This window comes from Lepidothrix coronata, unplaced genomic scaffold (genome assembly GCF_001604755.1).
Source record: "Lepidothrix coronata isolate B3197 unplaced genomic scaffold, Lepidothrix_coronata-1.0 Scaffold103, whole genome shotgun sequence".
Lineage (NCBI taxonomy): Eukaryota > Metazoa > Chordata > Aves > Passeriformes > Pipridae > Lepidothrix > Lepidothrix coronata.
In genome coordinates, this window is record NW_016690283.1 from 2697890 (window position 1) to 2713840 (window position 15951).

Sequence of the window (15951 nt, forward strand, 5' to 3'; positions counted from 1 at the left end):
AATCCATCTTATTCTAAAGTCAAAGCTTCTGCAATAGAGGATAACAACATTATACCCATGAGGATGGCCATATGCTCTGATTAATCAAACTATTTAATTTAACCTCTATCATTAGTATGAATATGGGCTAAGACAACCATTTATAACACTTTGTCCTTCTTCAGCATCTTTCATTTATCCAAGATATCTGTGCTTTTCAGAAGAGGAAATGTGTCCTGCTAATTAGAGGATAGCAGTTGAAATCAAGAGACTAAATCATATACTTAATTCTACCACTGGCTCGCTATGCTACCACAAAAAAAGCACTTGCTTCAGCTTCCCTATCTGCACTACACTTCAGTGCATGCCCATTCCCAAAAACACTGGGAGTCATACACCAGTAGGTATGTGGAAGTGCAGAGAAGACATAATTAAAACCCTGGGCAAGCTTGGAGGCTAAGCATTATTATTGCTTACTCAAGAGATGAGAATGTCATAGCACAGAGAAGCAACTTACAGGTGTGAAACCACAGAGCATTCCAGCGACCTCTGCTCTTTCCCCACTGTTATTTATTAGCCTGAGTAGTTAAAACATGCTTTTATAAGACGGAGAGAAATGTTGTTTTTGAACACAATGTAGATTTATGGTCTGATCACTTGGGACTGTGCCTCAAGTCCTCCATCCTGCTTTTAATTTACTCAGGCAAACTAACTTCCATGCAGTTTTGTGCCAAAATCATACTGAATGACAAGTCTGTAAGGACATCACAACTGGGCTCCCAGGGCCGCTAGGTCTACAGGCAAGTGGAGGGAACTGTCTCAGGCCCTGATACCCTTACCTGTTCCAATATACATCACGTGGTAGAGAGTATCCTTCCCCTGAACAATATCAACCACCAGTTTGGAAAATCGAATGCTGTCCTGAGTCACGTAGGGATCTACAGTCACCGGCTGCACGACATCATTCATCAGGAACAGGCGCTGTGCATCCTGCAGGACTCTCTCCGTCAGGTTCTCATTAGGGCTGTCATCATTCAGCGTCCCACACTAAATATGGAAGATTGAACTTCAGCAAATGCATTTTCTCCCCACTCCAATAAGGAAACTCATGTCCTGTAGATTTCCTGGGGAGATGGGTCTGTGTAAGGGTCACAGGATCAGGCCCATAGCCTGATCATAGGTCCTTAGCCTAGATTTGGCCTTTAACCCACTCTTTAAAAATGTTTCTCCCAGCTTGTCCACTGATCAGCAATGTGGAGTTTCATTCCCTTGTGATACCCTCAGGCAGCACACCAGAAGGGCAAAAGGTATTAGCAAACCAGGGAGAAAAAGAAAGAATTAAAACTAGCTGTAGAAAGATTTAAAGCTAGCAGTGGGGAGAAAGTTTTTGTGGTGATAAATCCTTGAAGCATTTCAAATAATCTTCAGACTCTACCTGGCATCTCAGTCTGTACAACGAACAAAAAATGAAGTTTATAAAACCTGAAAATGTATTTGTTTTGCATCAAAGAACCAAACTTGCCACACTGCTTTTCTTTGATCCCTTTTGAACAGACCCCCCCACTTCCATCTGATTCAAGGTAAGTTATCCACTACCTCCTCCCTCCCTGCATACAGCTCTTCTATCCTCACAGAAAGCCGTGTCCACCCATCCTCCAGCACCAAGGGGTGCACTGAAATAGGACTCAATTCCTCGTCCAGCCAGAATAGAGGGGAAGAAGAGAGCTCATCTTGTGTCTTTCAAACACCAGCGTAAGTCCTGCCTGGTGGATCGTGCATTTTAAGGCCTGAGTTTCTGTCTTAAAATCTTCAGAATTCAGCATTTTCAAAAGCCAGTGCAAGTTTCATGTCAGTAGCCAGGGCTGAATCTCACTCTTCCCCACAATGTCATGTATGGTGGGCAGAAAATTTATTACTCCAAAAGGCAGCTGGGTGACTGGTTATTTATCTTGCCCAAGACCATGGGAGTCCGTGGTACAACCAGAAATCCTGCCAACTCCCGTACTCAGTACATGAATAACTTCCTTTCTCACTAACTGAGTAACTAACACCTGAGTAATTTCACTAGAAAAAGATCCCACAAATTTATTTTTCTTCATTTTGGGTCCAGATGTTTGGGCTTTCCTTGGAAGTCAGAATACTGAGAATTAAGATGTTGATTTACAGCACTCCAGCTACAGTGTAAAAATTTCCCATGCCCATACTCTTGATGTGCATCACAGCAACTCTTTGCAGTACAGCTGCCTTTCCCAAGTGCACCACACAGACCTTCTCTTACTATGTGCTAAAATGAGCTGTCAGGAATTTAGCACACATTTACACAATAAATACGGATCTCAATGTCTGGTGTACTAAGCCCTACAATATTTTGGAGGTTGTGTAAACTAGGAGAACAGAATTATACTAATTCTCACCACCTATGAATGTGGCCACTTTTTAATCAACTTGAGCATCTTCCTAAGTAGCCAAACTAAAGAAATATCAGTACGTTTTTGATGTGTCCTCAGGTAGGTTTTAATGCTTTTTTCTACTGCAATAGTCTTTTTTTAGTTCATGACTCATCCCACATTCTAAAGAGTTTTTAGATCTCTCTCTTCTGCTGTATCCTATACTCCTTCTGGTTCTCACTACTGTCTTGTTTTGGATGCTTTTCTCCCCACTCACTTTCCTTTCTAGAGTACCACCTAAAAGGAGTCCTAGTGGCAGGAATGTCATTGTTGGTTTTGTTTTCTGTTCTCAACAAGTCACAGATAATCCTTTTGGTCCACTGGCAGATCATGTGCTGACACAGCATCCCCCTAGTTTGGTTTTATTTTGTTTTGTTCTAATTTCCTGATTATCTGCACTGTCCTGATCCTCTGTATCCTTCAGTATTTCTCCTTCCTTTCCACAAGAAAAAAAATTCTGGCATGCTTCCTTCATCTTCCTTTGTGAACACTGAGGCAAAAAACTAATTTAATTTTTTTGCAATATCTACCTCTTCTGTCACTAAATTACCCTTGTCATCTCCTAAAGGCCCCTCACTGACCTCTTGTTCCTTCTGTACTTGAAAAACATCTTAATCTCTTCTTGCAATCTTCCTTTTGTCTGCCACATACCTCCTTTTCCTTTCCTTATTTTCCTCTGACCCTTTTCTTTCATCTTGCTGCCGCAATCTTTACACTCCACATTTTATCTGATACTTCTTACTACATGGAAATGCTTTCCAAAGTCCTTTTTTATTCCTTCTGGGTTATGTGAGGGACAGAAAGTCCTTGATTCTCAGCTAGCCTTAATATTCCCTTTAAACTAAAAAACAAAACAACAACAACAACAAAAAACCCCACACAAGACCAAACAAACATACAACACAAACAACAAAAAAGCCTTGCCATGTTTGGCATGGCTCGGCCTTCAGAAAAGTTTTGTTTCTTGGTTTTTGAGTGCATCAAGATGAGAGGGTGATCAAGAGTCCAAACCTGTCCCACCTTTTAAGTGCAGAAGCCCTCAGTCAGGTGCCATGAGGGAATTCAGGGGCAGAAATTAGGTTCCTCAGCAGGAAGAAAAGCCTGTCCCTGCCTGCAGCAGAGACATGCCTCCCATCTGCTCTTGCTGTGATTTCAGGTGACTGCAGACTTCCTTTTGGAAGGTCCCTGACATCACCAGCTTGAAGGCAGATGGCACTTGTAGACAGCCACAGCACCTTTGCCATAGTAAAGGAGAGCCAGATTCTTAGAATCGGGATGAAAGGATTTACCATGGGGAAGCAAGGACAGGAATACAAGTTCATCCTCCCTAGGATTCCTCAGATGTAAAGGGACTGAGCTGTAAAATGGGCTCATGCTTCAGAAAACTGAAGTTTGCTGGGGCTGTCACACACATACTCTGCACTGTACTGACTGGATCTGGGCATAAGGCAACTGAAGTTGTCTTATAATTTTCAAATTTGCTTTAACTGACAATCCTGAAAAGTTGCTAATTCATAAAACCAAGTATTTTTAAGCTGAGAAAGAACCTCTGTAACAATCCTCATGTGTCCTCCTCCACCAGTTACTGTGGCAACACGTCCATGACTTCTGGCTGAGCTACCATGTCTTAGAAAGTCATCCATCTTCCACTGAAGCACTGGTAGCCTTAGGGGCCCTGTCAAGTGATGGAGAATTCATCACATCCTTCCAGAGTCACAGTGGTTAATTACATTTCTTGTTTAAAAAATATAGGTTGTCTCCATTCTAGTTTGACTTTGTCCAGCTTCAGCTTTCAATCCTTCCCAGCTCTGGTGGAGACATGTCTCTGTGTCCCCTTGTGAGAATCACGTTCTCAGAGTACACGTCTCAGTGACAAGTGTAACAGTGATTTAAATTATTCATTACTGTAAAAAATCAGAACATTCTTATCGGTTAAACCATTAAATTTTTGCCACGAATCCTGTGGTCTCAATAACGCGGCAAGGAGTTCCACAGACTAAAACACTCCTAAATATGGAGAAATACAATTTATCTGCACTGTGGGTCCACCTGGAAAAATTAGCCCTACACAAATCAACCCAACGGAGTGACAGAATGTAAAAGGGACTGCAGTAAATTGAAGGGCAACAGCAGTACCTGGAAATTAGGGATGGGGTTTAACGTTGGCAGCCAGGCTGATCTTGGGTTTTCTTGGTAACGGAAAGGGCCATTAAATGCCTGAGTAATGGCACTCAGATTGAAGGCACACACTGCTGAGGCAGCTATGCTGTTTCTGGAAAAGGGGAGAAAAAAAAATCAATTTAATCATTAGAACATTGACATTTTCATCATAACAGACATCAAACTCCACTCAAATAAAATACATGTAAATTGCTAGATAGATGTACAGTGATGCCAATCTCTCAGAGAGTAAAAATAAATAAATAAATAAGCTGTAAAATGCAGATGACTTGCGTGACAATTTTGAGAATGAATTTTAAATTTGGTTTTAAAATGTCAGTGATTTAAGGGCCATGGGAGCAGTTTTGACAAGAAAGGTGAATACAGTTTAATTTGCATGGATTATTTGTGTTTGGTTTTATTTTAATTTTTTTAACAACCCATCTATCTTTATTGATTACAAACAACCTGATTTTTAATCTCTTGGTGTTTCTCAAGGTGAAATGCTGTTTCCACAGGTTCCTGAAATCTTCAGCTATAAAATATATCACATAATATTATACATATATATATGCAGAGGAAGAGAAAGGGCGACAGTGAAAACCAGGCTGGTTGTGACAGCAGCTCAGCACACATAAAGGTCTTGCTACCTCATGAAAGCCTCTGTTTCCAATGACCACAGTTCACTTCTTTGTGTTCCCAGCTGGGAACAGCATCTGTCTCAGGCAGACTGTTCACCACGCACACACCAGCCAGGGGAGGCACAGCTAGGGAAATGCTGATGTAGGAAGGACTCTTTGGAAGGAAATTTGTTTTAGGGATGCTCTGCTGCCCAGTCAGACTGGCACACAGATCTGTTGGCCTTTGCTGTTCCATTTCAGTCCTGGAGGACCAATTTCTGCAAGGTCCTCAGCCAGCTCAGTGCCTTTGCCTCAAGAGGCACTTCCTAGGTGGTAACGGCACCTCAGTGAAATCAGTCCAAAGAAGGACATTTGATAAATGGTAACCTGAAATTCAAACCTGCTGCCAGTTCATCCCTTCCCCCCTGCCTTTTTTTTTTTTTAAGGAAAACTACAAGGTTAAGAGAAAAGATATCACAATAAAACTAAAAATAGGGCTAGCATAAGAGACTGACTCGTCACGGTGCCTCTTAAATAATCCAAGTCCTGCTGTATGTATCTTTCTGCTAATTAAAGCAATTTGAATTCTCTGAAAAGAACACATTTATTTTTACTAAGCCAATAATTACACTCTCTTGCACACAAAAAAGCCTTTCTCCTCAATCCCAGGCTGGAAAGCCGCGAAACAGATTCTTTTACAGCATTCTTTTACTGCTTTCTTCCAAGCAGTACAACATCAGGAAGAACTTCCTGCTTTGCCTTCCCATTCTCTGCTCTGCCCCTGCCCCTTCCATCCCCAGAGTGATGGAGCAGCTCACTTTGGACATGTCAAAGCAACTCCAGGCAAACCTTTCTTCACTTTTGTCTGAACACTGCTGACGCAGAGCTCGCAGATGGCAGCTCTTAAGACAAAGCTAATGATGGATGGCAAGTAAATGCCTTGAGGCAAACACAAAAAAAAAAATGAGAAAGAAAGTAAAAAAGGAAAAGAAAGAATAAAATTCCACTAATCTAACAAAAATACATAGGAAAAAAACCCAGATATTTTTAGGGCCTTCCTAAGGACTCCATAGTTTAGCCCTTTCCCTTTGGCTGGAAAGGGCAAAGGAAAGAGGTTTTCCATTAAATCTGTGGCCCATTTTCCTTTTCATCTGTGGCCTGGCGTATTTCCCATCCCTCCTTATGAAAAGTTTGATCCCAGTCTGAGGCCAGTGACACCAACTGGTGCAGCTAGCCTCTGTGTTTTCCTGGTGTGAAGTGAACCTCCTTTATTCCCATATCCTACCTCCTATGATTAACTAGCTGGTTTAGAGAATGGGTTAAGTTCAAGCAGGTTTTAACGTTGTCTCTATTACCTCCCAGAAAAATTTTAATAAAAACATCTTAAATATTTCATCAGCAGCTTCCCCCAAAAGCTCTCTTTCCCACTGATTCAGCTGGGTATAACATAACATGAAGCAATAAATCTATGCGTGGGTGTTACCAAAACCACTAATTCCCCTTTGTTAGAAGATGACCTTCAATTCATTAAACATGAACCTTCCAAAATAAAAAATACCTGTAAACAAAAAATAACATAGTTTTGTGATGCATTAGTATTTATTGTAAAGAAACTCAGACTGTTGCATACATTAACCCTCTTTGGTATGCAGAGCTCATGCAGCATGATCTAAGTCCCAGTGGAAGTTAAAAGAATAATTACCATTATTTCTCTAGTTGGATGACAAATTGGAATATTTTCTGTTTGAACTCTCAAAAGAACACCATGTTGTAGACCCGAAATGCTATTTGATCTAACTTTAGCTATTATCAATAACTAATTTCTTCAATTACAGAAATGTTACATCTTATATTGTGTCCAGAAGATACAAGATACAGGAGAGGATGTACATCCCTCATGTATGAAGAGTGACTTAAGTGTACTCACAGAAGACAGATAACACTCATCACATCTCATGTTAAACCTGGGTGACAGACACAGAAGAAATGAACTGTTTCAACCAGAGCTAGTCTATGTCTCCCCCCTTACAGTCCAAAAACATCACCATTTTGATAAATAAAATACAGTTATTAGTAATTTTCTCATTTCCAACTTTTGTTCTTGGTTGGATGAATGAACAAATGGATAGATAAAACATGATCACTATGGGCACAGAAGTCCTCTCAAATTGAAAAAAAAAAAAAAAAAAAGAAAGGTCCGCTCAAGTGCCCAAGGCAATAGGCAGGCTTCCTTTTAATTTTCAGGATGTTTGGCTAACATCCTCTAAATGTTTTTAGAGAATGACTCGTGTGCCTTTCAGTTGGAGAACAGATCTTCCCCAGTGTCCACAGTGAAGGTGCAGTGCTCAACCATGTTCATTTTTTCCAGTTGCTTCTTCACTGGCTCACTTTTGACTGATGTTGGCAATGGTGGGGGTTTTTTTGTAGGAGCAGAAACAAAACATGAAGATGGATAAGGGTGGCCAAACACCTCCCTATTTCCTGGAATTTACAGAGTGGGAATAACATTTGGGATCTGTTGACTCACAGTGAAACTCCCAACAGTGTTTTAGCTCAAGAAGTTGGGGCTGATGCTTTGTGACTTCAAGAGCTGAAGTTCAAGCCCAGTCACCCCAGCAGGTGACACATTAAAACAGGAAGGCTTGTGCTTCAGCAGGGTTTCACTTCTTTGGTTTACTGTGGGCTTCTTGGGAACAGGCCCTTATTCACATTGCACAGTACACCACTGCACACAAAACCCCCAAAGAAGTTGGCTACCCACCATGAGGAAGGTACTTGGAGCATTTGCTGTGAGGAGTAACCACTCAGATTTTCATTCTCTAGTTTACACATCAGGCTAACACCCCCCTGGAGAACATGTATTATTGAAACTCAATACCAGGCAGACTGGTTATAGCTCGAAACTTATCATCCTAGCCTTGGGCGTCAGAGAAAAAGTTATTTGAGTTTTCTCGACTTAAAAATATACATTATGAGTTTTTTAATATATTTTTTAATTAACTCCTCTCCTCTTTCTGCTTTCACAGCTACACTAAATCATTCCAATTACAAGGTTTTTCAATATCAAGCCAAGAAGAGGTGATTATGAAGTATCAGAAATCATGCCTTCCTCTCAGAGTTTCAACGCTGCTTTTGATTTGTGGACCTGAAACAGTCTGTAGCAGAGGCTAAGCACCCCTTGGAAATGTCAAATGCCTTGTGGCCTGCATGACCTTGTTATTACAGTGTTGTTCAACAGCAATATACGTTGATTTCAGTCTAGGCCATTGTGATCCCATCTGCCTCGTTCTTCTCCTTCCAGTCCTTCACTCCCAAGCGTATGGACCAGTCATGGTCCAATATTTGCACAGTTGTGTCAGACTGTCCAGGCGCTTAGCCTGGTTGGAAATCACTTATACTTTTCTGTTGGGTCATTTTCAGATCATCCCCCTGAACTACACAAGTTGCACTGTCACTACAAAAAGTCAGTAGTCTGTTCACTGCCCAGGTTTATATCAAATTAAGTTACGCTAGAACTGCACAGTCACCTTTTATGGACTCCAGGAATCTATAAACCATGGATTAAAAACATAGTCCTGAAGGCTATGTTGCTGTGACGGATATCACAGATCTATCCCTTCCTGTTAACCAAAGGATCTTTCAAAAATTATTGCTCAGACTGTCTAAGAAATCAATATATTGTCAGCCTCAGACTGCTGGGTAAAGAAGAAGAGCAGTAAAACCAGTACAACTTACACATTAGTAGTGAAGACACCATAGATCAGATCTTGCTCAGGAAGGTAGAAGGTGCTTTGCAATTCATTGTAATAGAAAGGGATTTCTCCAGCACGGGAGCAGTTCAGTCTGGCCTTCATGAAGGTTGTCCATGTGTCCTCCAGCAAAAATCTCCCTCCAATATCATTTTTGCAAACCCTTGCCACACGAGAATACACTGTTTTCCCACAGTCATGTTCCACTGCATTCTCACGGAAGAAGAAGTAGGTGAACAAACCAATGTCATAGGCAGCAATAAAGTTAGGCTCTAAAAAACAAACATTTGAAGAGATTTATACAGGTTAGAAATCAATCAGTGCTCACTGACTTGCTCACTGCATTGCGCTGCCAGCTCCCTTTATGCAGGCTGTCAAGGCTGGGACCACAAGGAGTTGGAGTTAGCAGAGGACATAAAATAAGTAGATAGGAATAATGATATATTGGTATATAACTTTAGTACCTTTTTTCAGATCTTGGAAAGACCCCATAGTTTCCTCACTTTACTGGCAAAGCTACTACTGATTTCAGAGAAAGTAGAGTTCAACACTTTGCATATGCATGACTATTCTCTGTACCTATACTCATTTTACAACATAAAGTCTTCCCATTGGGCTCCTTCACCTATTCACTTCTGAAGTGCACCTTATGATGTGTTAAATATGCTGTGTGCATCCGCCCAATTCCCCAGGCTGCTGCACTGAAACATTCAACCTACTCTCCCAGTACAGTCACATCTGGCTTTTATCATGAAACCTTTCCAGTTTCTAGGCACAAAAGATTATCTTATGTCCATAAAACAAACCCATGACAACACAGACTGGCAGCAGTGAAACAAGCTCTCCTTAATGCATTTTTTCCTAGAATTATTGTTATTATTTTCACAAGAATTGAAAATAACCTGGAATTGGTCTAGTAGGGAATATTTTAATTGGGTATTTAACAAGGCTTTAAAGTGTATAGTCTTTTATCCTAACAGTTTCTTTGGCAAAGGGAAAAGGTTGGCCAATGAATAATATTTGACCAAACAGAGAAAAAAAACCATGTTGGTTTTATAGGGTGCTTTTACAGTGTTCTTTTCTGAGTAATGCTCAAAGGAAGAAGAAAAAAGGGAAGAACAGAATTCCTTTAATGCTGCAGCCCAGGAGTGAAAGAACAGAGTTGTGGCTGAGGGAGAGGCAGGCTGCTGCTGCTGCACAGCAGGTTTGGGAGGCAGATGATGGTGCAGAAGGAAGGGCACTGCAAAGCATCTCTCATCAAACCTTCTCCTTCAAATAAATCGTGAACCTTAAAGGGACTGTTGTGATCACCAATCTGACCTTCTGTCTAACATGAACGAGAGAATTTCACCCTGTAATTCCACCATTGGATCCTGTAACTAACAGGTGAATTAGACCACATCTTTTGAAGGAGATCTGATCTTACTGGACAATGTCACATGGCTTTACATCCATCACTTTCCTCAGTGACTTTTTCAAATGACTAAAGACTGACCCAGCTGCAACCTGTACTTCTTTTCCAATTTGACATTATCTGGTTTCAGCTTCCAATCACAGGTGCTTGTCATGACTTGTCTGCTAGATTAAAGAACTTTATCCTGTCCAAAATCTTCTCTTGATGTAAGTACTTCCATATCATGAACAAAACACCTTTTATCTCCTTTTCAGAAAGATAAATAAATTGAGCTCCTTAAGTCTCTCACTGTGAGGCAGGCTTTCCAAGCATCAAATCACTGCAAAGCTCTTCTCTGAATCACCTTCAAGTTTTCTGTTTCTTGTTGAAAAGTGGCCAGAACAGGATGAAATTACTCCAATGTCACCAATGCTGCACCAGGTTATAAATCCAAGAGTCACATTAGTTTTTCCAGTCACATACTAGAACCTCAGTTACTGTTTGTCTTTCTTAAACTCCCCTCTTACCATGTGGATTCCTTCTGAATCTTGCATTCATGTGCAGGCAAGAGGAACCTATTTCTAATGAGTGTATATGAGCTATGATGCTTCTTGGTCCTAATTTACAGTCTTGCCTGACGACATCCTTTTCCTAAATTTCCGGATCTCCATACTGGCTTCAGTATGCCTGCAGAAGTCTTAGTTCAGCCTCTTTAAGCTCCAGACAGTGCACAGTCCCACTGCTCTTATCTTTAATTGAAAGGTCCTGAAATCTAACAGAAAGATTCTGACTATATTGTCAATTTACCTGGGTAAAAGGAGAGAGGGGAATATTGGGATCTCCATCACTACACTCTGCTCAGACGAAAAGTGCTTTGCCCCAGTCAGAACTGCGTGGACTCAGTGCAGGGATTACTGGTTGAAATTCTATAGCTTGCTTCATGCAGGGTATTATCACACTGGGGTAAGAGCTGCTTTTAATAACTATAAATCCACATCAGCATGAATTCACATGGAACATAATGTGCTGTGAAATTTCTCATTTTTGGACTGATCTTGCACTGAAACCAACCATGTTCAGCTGAGTCAGTGGAAGTAGAGAGTGCTTATCATTCTGCAGAACTGGGTCAACAATATGATGCTTTAAGTTGGTTTTGATCTTCAGATCTTCGAGTGGTTTTCTTGTTAAAATGATATATTTGGTCATCTCACAAGACAGAGACCCATATATATGTTAAGTAACCTGTAAGACCCACTTTCTGTATTCTAAATCAACTTCTCCAAAATACTTTCGGGCTCTTTTTAAATGTCTTCCAAGCTGCATTGATTATTGCACTGGAAGCCCTTCCTCATCATACCTCTGGATCTCAATATGAAAAGAGAGGGAAAGATTTACAAGCCTGTCAAGCTGACTTTAATAAATCTTTTGCTCAGATGTGACCCACATGACTTTACCATTGAGCCATTTGGAGTTGTATTGTGCTGTCCTAAGTGGGGGAACATTTCCAAGGCTGCGGTAAATAGCAGGATCCCGTCCAGAAAAATCAATCACAGTTGCAGCATACAGTTCTCCTCGTGATGTAATCACAGCTGTCGAGTTATGCCGAGGGTCATATGGGCACCGAGCCACTCCATTAATTCTGTCAATGATTTTGCTGAGATTTCCTACCTGTATTTAAAAGAAAAGAGAACTTAAAGAGCATCTGGCTTTCTTACTGACATAGAGAATTTAGTTTGCCCATGAGTACCTACAAGCAGAACTCTGATTTTAAAAAAACAGGTTACTGTGAGAATGTAATGTCAGTGATGACTATAAATTGATCTTTACATCCGTCATTTGCCAATATAAGAAGTTGTGTCTGAGCCTCACTGATTCTATTGCTTTGTACTAAGGGTAAATCCACTGCCAATAAAGCCCCAACGTGCTCGGTGTAATCAGGTGCTCCTGGTGCTAGCACAGGTTTCTAATCTTCCATAGACACCCCCTGAATACATACTGCCATTAAAAACCATAAAAATAAACACTGCCCTGGGCCTGCTCCTGCCTCTGTTGCAGCCAAAGGGAGTTTTGTCATTTATTTTAAAGTAACTTCTAAGTATTCAGCTCAGACAGGTAAGCTTGTCTATATTCCCCATTTTCAGCACCATACTCAAGGTTTACATGAGCAACACTTTGTCCAGGTCCAACTTACCCATAAAACAAGCTTTTAGTTCCCCAACTGCAGATATACTCATTGCCCTAAAGCAGCCCAAAGCAACCCAAAGAAGAAAACCAAAATAATTTCAGGTCAGCTACATTTAGAACATATTCTCTGTAGCCATGATGCCCTGCCAAATGACTGGACTTCCCCAGTGCATGCATCCAGCCCTTTCCATCACCGTAAAAGAGGCAAACCAGACCTGTCGACTGGAACACACTGGTGAAAAGGCGTTGGTACCACAGGTAAAAACCTTCTTGCCATAAACAATCAGCACTCGGACATAGTTCTGGCACTCTTCCTATAGGGACACAAGACAGAGACAAAGGATTTTTGAAAATTTTATTACATTATAAAAATACCTGTGTTGCAGCTGGAATACACCTTCCTCAGCTCTAACTTGGGCTGAGGTTTGTTGCATCAAGCAGTGCACAGCTGTAGGGAGCTAGTGGTCTAAGTGAGCAAGCCCGATTTGCTGGTTATCTCTCTAACCATAGCCCTGCACAGTCCCTGGATAGGATGTTATCCATCAGGTTGACTCAGTCTCATAACTACACAAATGGCTCTTTCTGTGCTCTGCTTAGATTGGAAGAGAAATTCTCCCTCTTTCCATGATACTTCTGACCTATTTTCCCAGCAATGCTGCAGCTTTGAAAACATTACCCAGACACAGACTCCAGTGAAGGACAGCGGGTCTGTCTGCACTATAATTCAAACCAATGTCAGCAGGAAAACAGCAGGAACTTCTCTTTAATAGACCAGGCTGGTCAGAATCTCAATCTCATGCTTGAATAGGCTGTGATTTCCTGCCTTCCAGAGGATTGTGTGCTCAGGATTTTCCATGGTGGGAGTTTCTCTGTAAGGCCGGGCCAGTGAGAAATAGCAAATTCTCTCTTCTCAGTTGCATGACCACTTGCTGGTACAAATAGGCAGCTCCCTCCACATGCCAGTCGCCAAAGGTGCAGGGTTCCTGCTGTCCTCTGCTGGGGTAGGGGTGGCAGCACAAGGCTGCAGTTGTCATTTTTTCAGAAAATCACCTTCATGTTGTTAGAAAGAGCCATGGTCTCTTTTCCTCCTCACAGCCTCACATCCAGAGACCTGTGGACTGCAGATCAGGCTAACTGAGCATCTCCTGGAGTTAAGCAGCAGAGGAGAAAGAGGCCACATAAGGCGGGAACTTTCTAACAGTACACACAGGGAAAGGGAGGTGTGAGACTAGCGTGCAACTCCCACAGGCAGAGCAAGAGGGTCGAGAGCCACCTACCCCGAGGTTCATCCAAACAGCCTTGACAACAGATGAGCAGTGAGCCTGGTACAGCCTGCCTGCCCTGGCCTCTGGGGCCACCTCAGAGGAAAGGATATGAGGAATAGCTAATGATGGCACCCACTGGGCTCCAAGTGAAGAAAGTCTATTATGTTGTAGAATAAACAGAAAAGGAAGCTTGTTAAAAAATAACAAACTCAGCTGGGTTATCCTGGCTGCTTTGCTTTCCTCCGTCCAATAGATCATCATTTGCCACTAAGCTGAGCCTACAGCTGCAGACACCACTTCTCCTTCTGTAAGGAGTGTTCACTTTGCAAGCTTCCCTGTCTCACAGCGCTCCACACTGTTGATCATTTCCCTGAAGACTTCATTTGCAAGTTTCAGCTGTGTAAAAACATCCCCTGGAAAGGAAGGGGCTTGCTTAGCTGTATTACATGCTATCTTCTTTCATTTGCTCTATGGAAATCTACTTGTTGAAGGATTCAGTGCAGACATCCACTAGCGTTAGCCACAGACAAGTGACTGCATGAGCATGACGCATGGTGCTTGCTTTTGAATGGAGAAGATCACAGGGACTGCACTCCAGAGCCAGCCCAGGAGCGCTCACCCAGCCCAGGCAGAAGCTACAGGGTGCCACAGACTTGAGGCTCAGCAGGGTCATCGGGGGTTTACATACCAAAGGCATGTCACCCAAAAATGAGAGCTTAGATTCATAATAGCTGGGTCAACTCGGCACTTCCAATTTCAGAAGCAGATCAGTCATGGTGACTGTGCATCAGTCCATCAAACAGGACCTTGAGAAGCACTGTCCCAAACGCTGTGTTGAGAATAGAGGTCTCATTGCTCCCTTTAACAAGACAAAGGGCTTACCAGACTCTCTGTCCTCTACTGTCATTGCTTCATAGTGCTGGGAGCCCTCCCATTTATTCCCTGCCCTTAAGATGTCTGTATCTCATGACTGCTTTAAGTAATTCCTCTTTCTGTAGACCACAGTTATTCAATCCCACATAATGTTAAGACCACTATATATTTAAATGCAAAGTAATAGAAATTCTTGAGTAAATGCTATTACAAAAAGCATTACGTCCTCTCCCAACAGAGTTTTGTTTTCAGAATATGACTGATTTGGCATCTAACCCAGAATTCAGCTCTGTACTCAAATTTCACACAATAAGAGAATACCCATATGCTCCCTCTCCACCTGCACCCTTCCCTTCTTTGTGCAGGGTCTAAACACAGCTTCTGACCTAAACCAGCTAAAACCATTTATGTTGCTGGACACTCTCCTGCCTAGCTATACAATGTATTCCTAATTAAAGCCCTGTCCTGCAGAAATCTAAAATCCTAACTTGGAGAATTCTCTTATTTGCACAGAACTGTACTACAGATTAACAAACTTCAATTTCTATAAAAATCTTCCCAGCTTAGAAGATAGCATACAAGAAGAATGTCTCTGAAAGATTATATGCTGCAGTCTACTGGCAGTGATGTATCTATTGCACACTTTTACTCTAGGCTTGGTAGCCTGGCTTGGTGAGGATGCTGGAAGCTAGTATAATCTTGTGTTATTTTAGCCTAATTATGCATGACTTTATTTGCACCCATTCTGTCCAAAGCAGAAGTCATTTACTGAAATAGAGGAAGAAACCATACTGAGCAAATATATCTGCTGCTGTCTGAACCTGCTCCAGGATACTTCATCTGTGACTTCCAGCCCATTCCCAACTGCGGCAGCAAAGAGCAAAAGAGCACAGTCAGTATGGGTGAGGTGTCAGACTGGAAACATTGGACAGCTGATACTTGTCAGGGTACTGGATACAACAAACTCACTAGTTGGTTTTCATTAGCTGTAAAAGGCAGAAAGGGGCGTGACTAGTGGATGTTCTCTACTCTGCTTAAAAACTATGCTGCTAGGTGTGGGTCATGTCCAGCTGAAGTTGTTCCTGTGAATTAACTGACCAGGCATTTTCTCTGTCTTACTGATGATCATAGCAGCGCCCCATTCTTCTCGAGGAAGAGCAATGATAATATGCACATTTCAAACACTGTTCTCAAAGCTATTTCTACACTTAAAGTAAAGTAAACAGATGTACATTATGTGCCCTGATCTGTCAACCAAAACAATGCAGGTGCTAAACTTGC

At 41.7% G+C, this 15951-nt stretch overlaps 1 protein-coding gene across 6 annotated transcripts in view; it reads right to left on the minus strand.

The window, feature by feature from the left end:
* The window catches only part of SEMA5B (semaphorin 5B), a 208555-nt gene that overhangs the window by 59181 nt on the left and 133423 nt on the right, over positions 1–15951 (minus strand). For all 6 annotated transcript variants that reach the window (XM_017823570.1, XM_017823571.1, XM_017823574.1 and 3 more), the window contains 5 exons: positions 12748–12846; positions 11803–12016; positions 8942–9227; positions 4563–4698; positions 819–1026 (listed from right to left, as the gene is read on the minus strand). In XM_017823570.1, coding sequence (XP_017679059.1) covers positions 819–1026; positions 4563–4698; positions 8942–9227; positions 11803–12016; positions 12748–12846 — 943 coding nt within the window. The remainder of the gene's footprint in view (positions 1–818; positions 1027–4562; positions 4699–8941; positions 9228–11802; positions 12017–12747; positions 12847–15951) is intronic.